General features: G+C 42.8%; 3 protein-coding genes across 3 annotated transcripts in view; 2 read left to right on the top strand and 1 right to left on the bottom strand.

Moving 5' to 3' along the window:
- LOC106811509 (arachidonate 5-lipoxygenase-like) overlaps window positions 1-1226 on the top strand; it is a gene marked incomplete at its 3' end in the record, with an annotated part of 20911 nt that extends 19685 nt beyond the window's left edge. The window contains 3 exon segments of the mRNA XM_014815153.1: window positions 81-213; window positions 666-761; window positions 1130-1226. Coding sequence (XP_014670639.1) covers window positions 81-213; window positions 666-761; window positions 1130-1226 — 326 coding nt within the window.
- Window positions 1227-1418: 192 nt separating this feature from the next.
- LOC106811504 (ligand of Numb protein X 2-like) lies at window positions 1419-4458 on the top strand. Its single transcript, XM_014815147.1, has 5 exons — window positions 1419-1424; window positions 1709-1873; window positions 2560-2682; window positions 2937-3124; window positions 4323-4458. Exons 1-5 carry the CDS (start codon window positions 1419-1421, stop codon window positions 4456-4458), a joined length of 618 nt encoding a protein of 205 aa, XP_014670633.1.
- A 965-nt stretch (window positions 4459-5423) lies between these two features.
- Window positions 5424-8882, bottom strand: LOC106811514 (katanin p60 ATPase-containing subunit A-like 1). Its single transcript, XM_014815170.1, has 2 exons — window positions 8783-8882; window positions 5424-8491 (listed from the first exon to the last, which is right to left on the bottom strand). Exons 1-2 carry the CDS (start codon window positions 8860-8862, stop codon window positions 8293-8295), a joined length of 279 nt encoding a protein of 92 aa, XP_014670656.1. The 5' UTR covers window positions 8863-8882; the 3' UTR covers window positions 5424-8292.
- Window positions 8883-10294: the final 1412 nt, after the last annotated feature.

The raw sequence follows: 10294 nt of genomic DNA, 5'->3' as shown, positions 1-10294 counted from the left end.
CTGCAGCTTCTTACAGAGATGTATCAGTGACACGGGTATAACATCACATCTGCCTCCTCCCTTCTCCCCGCTCCCTGCAGCTTCGCAGTCACCGATGATCACGTGAGACCTTTCCTAGAAGGCAACACTATAGAGGGCGCCATCGGCAAGAAGAAGCTCTTCTATGTCGACCTGAAGATCCTAGAGGGCGTGCCAACAATACCGGACAAGAAGGTGAGCAACGAGCAAGGCGCCATCGTCGCGCACGTATAGAGGTCGCCACCGTCGCGCCCTACCCCAAGCTTAAACTGCGGCATACAACTCTTCTGTACAATAGTCTGTCTCTATACCCTGCTGCAACGCGCCCCCGCCGCACTAATAATGGATTCTCGAGTTGCGCAACCAGCGCAGGGTACTGGAATGAAGATACGATCATTCTGAAAAGAGTCGAAGATTCATTTGTTTCGTCATTTCTGACTTTAAATAGTCGCTATACATTCACTCTCACGCGTCTCTTGTAGCTTTGCTCGCCTGTAAGACTGCTCAAACAACAAAATAAGTAAATAAGTATCAGTTATAGCACGCCCCGACTGTATCGCCGATACGGCCATCGATGGGGGGTCGTTCCAGCAGCAGCAGGATGAGGTGTGAACGTTTGATGTACGTCCGCTGTGACTACCTTGCAGGTGTGTGCTCCGCTGGCTCTGTTCTACGTGAGAGAGGACGAGGCAATGGTGCCTGTCGCTATCCAGCTTCATCAAGAAAAGGGACCCGGAAATCCGGTTAGTTTACCCTCTTTAGGCGTGCCCCATCCCTGCTCGGCCATGCTGGAACCTTGAAGTACCAGCCGCATCCCATGCGGTTTTCCTTCGTGTTGCTATGACTCCCACGACAAACCGCTACTGCCTCCCTCACGGCTAAGCTATTCTACTCTTGAACCCCCTCTGATGAATCAGCACAACCTTCCACATGGGTTATATGACCGCGAAATATCAGCAAAGGTCTCTATACCATGGCTATGACATAATAAGCCCAGTATAATATACAACAAGTATATTATAGGATATATATATTATACGCGCGTGATAAGAAATGGCGGCATCTTGTGCATGTTTCGTCTGCTGTAGCCACGCCCGTCTCTCGTCTGCAGGTGTTCGTGCCGAGCGACCCCAAGTACACGTGGCTGCTCGCCAAGATGTGGTTTAACAACGCAGACGCCCAGGTGCATCAGTCCAACACACATCTCGGTATGACGTCACACTTGTACAGGCGGGGGTGTTGACAAATATTTCAGCAGTCATTTTATCGTAATTATAATCAGTCATAATGACAAGACCTAATAATACCTAAATACCTAATACCTAATAAATAATAAAGCTAATAGGAGAGCTAATAACAACACTAGTTTGATATTACCTAGGTATTATTAGCTCTTGATAATGATCGTAATCATTATAACCATGAGAATAGATTATAACTGAATATTAGGCCCTAATGATGTAGGCTACATGACGATTTAGCATGTATATTTCTTTCTCCATTTCTGTGTGATTTCAATTTTGTTTTTATTTTGTACTTCGTCCACAGCAGCTTCTTATAGCTTCAATTGCGGGATAAAGACATAATAAAATTGAGATAAAAATTCATTATTTTTAGGGTTTCGTTAATGCCCGTGTCTGTTACAATCTCAAATTTATCCTGTATTAATTATCGTGAGTATTCACTTCAGGCTAGTCGGAGCAAAGTGGAGATTCTTATATCTAGGAAGACCCGCTCTCAGACTCCTGATCTTATTCGCTTGGCTCCGAACGACAACGTTGCCAAACTCGTACAGAACATTAAAAGTATAATGGCGGACAGGGTGTGCAGAGAGAGAGTTATCACCGTGCACAAGGTACTGACGTACGCGCTCAGATGAAATCATCACGGTTGGGGATTATAACCTAGAGCCATGGTTGATTAGAGTTTGTGCAGTGAAAGACGAGATGCATCACATCTCTTTAGGAACGTTTTGGGAAGTAAAAGAGGTTCGAGTGAATGGGTGCGCTAGCTGGGGCGCAGGTGGATACATGATTATTTAGGAAATGAAACCGGTTAAGCCCGGCGCACACGTCAGTAATTTTACTCAAGTAAAATGACGCATGAATGAAAATACTCACGCGTAATATTTTCAGCGTTCGCCGCACACGTGAGTAAAATTACTCAAGGAATAAGTGGTAATGCAGATCACGTGACTGTGCGAGCACAATGATTTAAATGCATGCGCTGTGAGTACCAGTGTTGAGTAAATTTATTCAGCGCGCGCGCACACGTTAAGTAAAATGACGCATGAGTCAAAAATTATCAAACACGTTTGATATCGAGTAAAATAACGCATGCATTAAATTAGTTAACGAAAATCCGCCGCACACGTGAGTAAAATGACTCATGCGTCATTTTACTTGAGTAAAATTACTCACGTGTGCGCTGAGCTTTAAAGTCAATAGTGCTTCAGGTTTTAGGCCGAGAGACGGTTATTTTGGAAGCGGGAGGAGTTGGAGCGACTGCGTGTCATATTACATTGATGGTTTTTTGTGACAGGATGCAAACGAGACGCTAGGCATGAGCGTAGCAGGTGGTGTGGGGGCACAGAGGGGCAATACCCCCATCTACATCTCTAACATCTACCACAAAGGCTGTCTCGGCAGGACGGGACATATACAGGTCCGTATATAGGCTTTTGGAGAGAGCGGGGTCTATATACAATACTAAACAATATTGAAGTATTATCATGGTAACATTTATGGCACTAATAACCATCTGGAAGTTCCTATTCGAGTCTTCATAGCTCAGAAAGGTTTCCAGTTGTATGTGAATATGTAATATGAAATCGAACATGATATGGAGGTCGAGGATGGTAAATTGAGGCCAGAATTTAATTAATTGTTAAACACTAACAGTGGTGACGTTTTCCACAGAAGGGAGACGTGCTGCTCAGTATAAACAGCACAAACCTAGTCGGTCTCACCCATGCCGAAGCTGTCACTGTGCTGAAGGCGTCTGCAGAGTCCAAGGTCATCAGTCTGAAGATCATTGAGGGTTCGGAGACGACCGACGGGATGAAGAACTTTGTGCCCTCGTGGACGTTTTGGCTCTCGCTGCCAAAGTATGTCCTTTGTGTTCCCTTCACTTTTCATTTGCATTTGCGTGAAAATGGATAAAATTTGAGAACCCCAAATCCCGATATTTCCGATTATCGTCCTGGCTATTTGGCTCGTATTCGGCCCAATGCCATCATATAAGTAGCTTATTGCTTCATTAGTATAAGAGATATTGTTACCCTCGGTTCCTATATGCCTTTGTAGCGTGCTACGTTGGATGGTCAGGGGAGAGCTGATCAGTGTGAGAATTTCAGGTCTATATATTTGCAAACATGGCAAATTTATTCCACATGGTGCAGTACAATGACACATGGAAGTGCTAGGGGTCTTCTTCGAAAGAAGACCCCCTTCCCTTTCCTCGTAGCCAGCAGCTATTGCACGGGCCCTCTCCTTGGTTTGGGCACCTTAAATCTAGTCACTGGCCCTCTCGCCGACAGCGTGACTTCCCTGCCTACATATAACCTCACTGACCATATGTGTACGTAATTTATGGGATTGTGGAAATGTGTTCTTTCCTGTGTACAGTGGCACCGTTTATGGGGAAGCTCACTTGCCTAGCAATGGCAGCTATACTGCCTATAGTATACAGTGAATAATTACATATGAATAGCTAATTACTGAAATTCCATCACTGGATCGAGTTAGGGTTATGTTTATGGTTAGGGAAATACTGGACTCCCGTCATCACAGTTGATATTTGTCTTCATGCATATATATATGTATCTATATATTTATATAGGATGTGTCATTTGCCAAGAACGATCACTATCTCAAAGGGTCATCACAGCAGCCTCGGTTTCAGCATCGTAGGTGGAGCAGATAGTTGTCATGGCAACCAGCCAATCTTCGTCAAGGCAGTGGTTCAAGGCACGCAAGCAGCACACGATGGCAGATTAAAGTGAGTCATACCTTTCGTGCATGATTTATTCTTTTGTGTCCTGATTCGAAGAATCTCAGATTTAATTAAATTGGATGAGATTTCATTTGATTGCAGGAAGTACAATGATTCAAATTTTAAATAAATAATAAGATAAAGATAAATTTTACTCAAATCTGAGATCACTACACTACACTACTGTCACCTGTCAGGAATATTATCAAATGTAGAAAATCAATGTTTAGACGACCTTGATAGAATATTGCAAGTATCCTGCATTATTTAACGAGTGTTTCATAGCTTATATTGGTTCTTGTCTGTCACAGGTGTGGGGATCAGCTGCTATCTGTGAACGGGAACAGTCTTCAAAATCTGACCCACTATGAAGCTGTGCAGATTCTTAAAGACGTACGCAACTCTGCGACTCTTGTAGTCATCTCCTGGCCTGGATCCCTTCACTGACAGATAGCTACGTACTAGCTCTCTGTGTCATTTTGTGTGGATGGATATCCCTGCATAAATTACGGCTGGCTATCTTATATATATCTATAAATACACACACACACACACAATTCACGCGTACGCACGCACGAACACACACGCACACGCACACACACATACGCACACGCACACGCACACGCACACACACACACACACAAGACGTGTATGTATGTACGTGCGCACGCACGCATGCACACGTTTCTCTTTACAGATCAATCATTCCTTCCTCCTGCCGATTGTTTTCGAGAGTTATTGCGATTAGAGCTCAGCACTACTACACTGCAGAGTGACTGCTAAATTTCTTCAAAAATCGTTCCCCGACTAGTTACTGATTTTTTCCCTGCGAGAAAGACTGTTGATGCCCATCCGCTCCCCCAAAAAACGCGCTCAACGCCCCCACCCTCCGGTAGCACCCCTGAGCAGCGCCAATGTGGGCAGTATAAAAAGACTGGACTTGCTAGTGTCATTTTTTTCTGCCACCTATGTCCACTGTGTTAAGCTTGATGGGTTCATTCCATAGAATATTGCTGAGCTGAACAAACATGTGGGGCGATACATTATATAAGCACTACATTACACTGCGGCGCAAAATCGTACTCCACAACACAACACGTCGATTAGCGATTGTTCCCCTTTGGTTGTTTCCATAGAAATAATATACTAGTTAGACTCTATGTGTCTCTCTATATTTCTATGGTTGTTTCTCACAATTCCAGTGTCACTGCATGCCCTATTGTGGCGAATATTTCGGTCATATCATCTGTCGTTCCGTATCAGAATGAACTGAAATAGCTACCTTCATCAGTGCTGTCTCCATTCTTACAACATAGCTACAAGGTATATGATGCAGTAAATGTCAGCAAGATTCAATCAGCAGGTGTGTGTGCGTGCGTGCGTGCGTGCGTGCGTGCGTGCGTGCGTGTGCGTCTGTGTGCGTGCGCTCCTTAATTATCTCCGACATGTCGCAGAAGCATTATCGTGTAGCGCCCCTTGGGGTGACGTTATGGAGTCCAGCTGCAGTGTTATATTTATCTCACCCTGTTCTACCTCTCCTCGAAGCACATTCCCCACAAATGTCATCCTGTAGGTTCCGATCATAGGCATCGCAAATGGAAATTCGGACGTTGCAAACGGATATGTAGGATTGCTATTTGTGTCATCCAAACAATATCAAGCGTAATCTAATAGTGGTTACTATAATAAAGCTGCATGTCATAGCCACGCGGATCCGCGTGCAAGTGCGCGCTAGTGAATGAATGTCTGCGCAAGCTCGCCTGTAAATTCTATATATTTAATCTCTCAATTGAAAACTCGAATGTAACCGTAATAATATTAGTGCTATCAAGGAGCTTAATGTTTATCTCGTTCTGTATATTGGGCAATAATACCATGAACGCAAAACCTTGACGTTGCACCTGCGCGACCTTTGTGTTTGACCCCCACCGAATGGCACAGGGCATGTATCTGTTGCTTATGCCTTACACTGAATTGCCTTCCCACACGTCTGTAAAGCGTAAGTCGGTCGACATGTGATCAGCACCGATTCTTAATTAACTTGCACGTAAAAATCATGTGAATACGTGTATGCATAAGTTACATAGCTTCAGCTTGTGCAGGTTCCAAGTCGTTTACTCGTTATGTCGTGTACTACTGTTTACACATTACTTACTTTACTCACTTCTATGTAAGCAATAAGATGTAGTCGTGAATCCACCCAGCTCTTACACGTGTACGAACTAAATCGAGGTGCCCAGCAATGTAGACCAGTGAACTGTTTCCTCTGTTACTTGTTGTTACTATCCGCTTGCCTTCCTTTGATAATAACTAGATATGGAGAGATTCATCCCTGACATTGTGGCGTTCGTGACGAGGATTTCTATATTTTTCTATGGTTGAATTGAATTTGATATGAACACAGATGGGGATATTGAATACGAGCAGATACTTTTACCTAGGAAATTGGTCTGGTTGGATGGAGCGAGCAATATCGCGTGATCACTTTTCTAATTGAGGAAACGTGACTATTCTTCACTAAGAAAGCAAACTTGGGCCGGTACGTGCAAGGAAATTGTAGAATTCATTGTTAGGGCACATTCCGTGCTGTCGTTTCAGCACGTATTCACATTGAAATGACAATGTGTGTGTAAATGCACGTGAATTTTCTTGCATCTGCACATATTGCTCACGAGTATTCACTTGTAACTGTATTTACTATTCCACACCTGAAGCTTTAGCTGTGAAGAGGACAGAGCTTGTGACAGGGTCTATGAGCAAGATCTGTTTTCACGTGCAACCTGGTTATACTGGAAACTAGTCTGATTGTTATGAATGACACTGGTTAACCTAGGATAACTAGATATTGTTATTGTTTATTGCTACTGCATTCTTTTTGAATAAAGAACGGTGATTCTTGTGAATGCAGCAGATTATGTTATGTTTGCATGCTGTTTAGTTTACGTCAGCATCACTGTTCTTAATAATGTATGTGTTTTAATTTACAAAGTATGGAAATCAATGAAATTAATGATTCAGTAATATCACAATCAAATTTATATAAAAATGTACAATGTGTAAATAAAGCTACTGTTTAAGGTACGTTTGTAATAAAATCTGCTGTTTAATGTTTGTGTCTAGCAATTCAGAAGTGTACCATGAGTAACAAATAGATTACTCGTTTCATTTTACATAGTCGAGAATTGGATACACAGGCTCTCCTTGTAGTCTCGATGCTTTAACCATATCACTTTATTCACATGACTGATATTAAACTTTATATGAAGTTTTCCCTATATAAAAAAAACTAGACAAAAGCTCTGACAGGCTGCAGGTTGCAAAGACGATTTACACGGATACCTAGGTGGCAGTTATTGCTGTTTATAACTGGAAGTTTAAGCCATAGTTGTTTTAAGTCGAGCCTACAGAGCAGGGCATACAAACTAGGGGGTTCTAGTACGGGAGTAGTTTTAAGAAGATTTACCTTAAGTTATATAGTACAGAAGGATAAATTCGTGTGATCTAATGAATAACTCATTTTCATACATTTGATAAACATTTTTAGGACTGCATAACATAACAACATGGGTACTTATTGCGTACCAGTATAATAACACATATATAAGCACAGGTTGTCACCGAATCAAGCTCTGACCACAAGTATGGCAGGTAAGCTTACTTATTTTGAGCAGGGTTCATTTAATCAGGAGTGAATAAAAACAAATGTGTTTTTATTCACTGCTGACTTCATCAAGACATGTACATACATGTGGGCGTGTGTGCTGTGAATGTTTACTAGGACATGCTATGTATGCATGAGTTACGCCTGCACACGATACAGTCGCCACAATTCGAGTTCAACTAATTCTTCGTCCCTTGCATTAGAAATAAATTAATGCAGTTACAAAAATACAATGAGATGAAGTGCATAGAGACCGGTGTCATAATACATTATAAATATTCCGAGTTATTACACCAGGAAGTACGGTGTGTTACTTCTCACTCGTTTGATACCTAGTGCAGGGCAACAGTGTTAAATAGATACAGTGACAACCTTCTGGCCTCATTATTACTTGCTCAGTGAGGTGAGTACTTACTGATATAACTAATGACAGTCCATCAATAAATATCAATTTATATTTAGTTGCAACTATTACCTAAAAGACAGTAAATTACCAAAATGCACCTAAATTTCACTAACCGGATGTCAGGACAATCCACTGTCACCACTCTGACTACCGTTGTATAGTTGCCCTAGACTCATCACGCACCATTGAAGGAATCATTGCAAGTACACCTGACTCAAGATGCCCCAAACTCCTTCATCCACTTTTCGTGTTTCTCAAGGTCGTCCTTTGATACCGACTTGGAGACCTTTGTTAATGCCAGTTTAAAGTCGGCCATCGTTGTCGGCATCTCAAGGTCGTTCTTGTCCAGATTTCGTATCTCCTCGGGGGTGAGGCCCTGGATGCGCCGTCTCATGGCCATCATGGATGCATCCCTGCAAGACAACGATAACGACGCTGAGTGGGAGCAACGTGAAACAATTACCTTTTTCACATTAAACATCATACGATATTTGCTAGAAAGATTATACCCTAATCAGGGAGTGTTATATGATTACGTATGTATATATTATTGTTATAGAGATTGTGCTTAGTTCCTGCAGGTATGCATATGCACGCCATTTACATAACTAATGTCTGCTAACATTTCCACTATAACAGCGACTGTCAGCTTTTTTCACTGAAAACGTAAAGGTTATATTTTGTGTCGCTATAGGTGGCAGCACCTGCAAACGTTGGTGATATCGGCACCAGAGTAGCCCTCCAGCTTATCAGCGATGATTGGGAGCTCTACATCAGCACACATCTTCACTTCCCGCAGGTTAATGTTCAGCAGCTGCTCTCTGCCTTCCTCTGCCAAGCAACAGTTCAGAGATTAGCACTCATCTTCTATTGACATCATGTGCAACAACTAACCACAACAGCAGTAGCAAAAATTTAAGTACAGCACATAACACCTCCATCTGTGTGTTGTCCCTTAAGGGGGGCTTGTCGGGCTTCAACTGGAAGCAACTGGATTTCGAGCAACTGGAAGCGATCGGCAGCGACTAGTTGCGTCCAGTTGCCCATCCCTGGAAGTTAATATGCATGAACAGATTTCTACAGGTAACAGTTTCTCAGTGTTTCGAATTTTCGGTGATCAAATAGCTGTAGGATCAGCGGGCCTGTTTTATCAAGAAGCTGTAGGCCCGGCATCGAAACTGTCGGCGGCGGGCCGACGGGCCGACGTGAATTTCGAACACTGGGCGGCGGTCAGCACAGTCACAGTGTCGCTACTACTACTAGTACTGCTGAGAGGGTCTATATGTCCCCCAGGGTACTGCCGGAACGTATCCTGGTACTATCTAATAATAATAATATGCCGGACCGTACCTCGCCTACTCCACTAACGAGTCTAGGGAGTCGCCTACGCCTACTCCTAACCCTAACCATATCAAATAGTGACCAGGGTACGTTCCGGCAGTACCCTGGGAGACATATAGACACAGGCACTTGGACCGTTTCAATAATAAAATGATGGTTAATAAATACAACTTGTCAGTACTACTACAGTACCAGCAATAGTCTTAATGTTTGATTTGACCTAATAACTTCACTTCAACACCGTCCAATACACCGCTGCAACACATAGCCCGCACACCATTGTGCATGCACAGATACACAGTAGGTTAGAGTGTGTATCCTAGAGTGTGTATCCTCTAACCTACTGTGTATCTGTGCATGCACAATGGCGTGCAGGCTATGTGTTGCAGCGGTGTATTGGACGGTGTTGAAGTGAAGTTATTAGGTCAAATCAAACATTAAGACTATTGCTGGTACTGTAGTAGTACTGACAAGTTGTATTTATTAACCATCATTTTATTATTGAAACGGTCCAAGTTCCTGTGCATATAGACCCTTAGCTCTAGTACTATAGCCGCTGGCCAGCGGCAGTTAATGTAAGCAGGCTATAGTACTAGAGCTAAATAGTAATACTAATACTTAATAGACCCTTAACCCGACCAGGCTGTGTGACTAACGTCAATACACCGTATTGACGTAGGTATTCTAACCCTAGCAATACCGTTTCTTGGAGCTAAATAGACCCTATGACTCAGTATGAGCAGTAGTAGTAGCACGTACGTCACTCTGAAATGCCTACCTCTCAGCTGCTAAAATTGCCTCCTGATATTGCTAATTATATACTGAGCATCTAACTAAACTAACTGTCACTGCGTGTAGACTGTTAAAAACACGTA

The sequence above is a fragment of the Priapulus caudatus genome, unplaced genomic scaffold (genome assembly GCF_000485595.1).
Source record: "Priapulus caudatus unplaced genomic scaffold, Priapulus_caudatus-5.0.1 Scaffold547, whole genome shotgun sequence".
NCBI lineage: Eukaryota > Metazoa > Priapulida > Priapulimorpha > Priapulimorphida > Priapulidae > Priapulus > Priapulus caudatus.
The sequence above is the reverse complement of the archived record's forward strand: the minus strand, read 5'-3'. Positions and strand labels throughout refer to the sequence as shown.

Excerpts from the sequence above, each read along its gene's own strand:
- LOC106811504 (XM_014815147.1), top strand. Across the intron at positions 2,683-2,936 it reads GCAGGACGGGACATATACAG|AAGGGAGACGTGCTGCTCAG; the intron begins GTCCGTATATAG and ends CGTTTTCCACAG. Across the intron at positions 3,125-4,322 it reads TTTTGGCTCTCGCTGCCAAA|GTGTGGGGATCAGCTGCTAT; the intron begins GTATGTCCTTTG and ends TGTCTGTCACAG.
- LOC106811514 (XM_014815170.1), bottom strand. The coding sequence starts at position 8,862 with ATGTGTGCTGATGTAGAGCTCCCAATCATCGCTGATAAGCTGGAGGGC. Across the intron at positions 8,492-8,782 it reads GATATCACCAACGTTTGCAG|GGATGCATCCATGATGGCCA; the intron begins GTGCTGCCACCT and ends GTTGTCTTGCAG.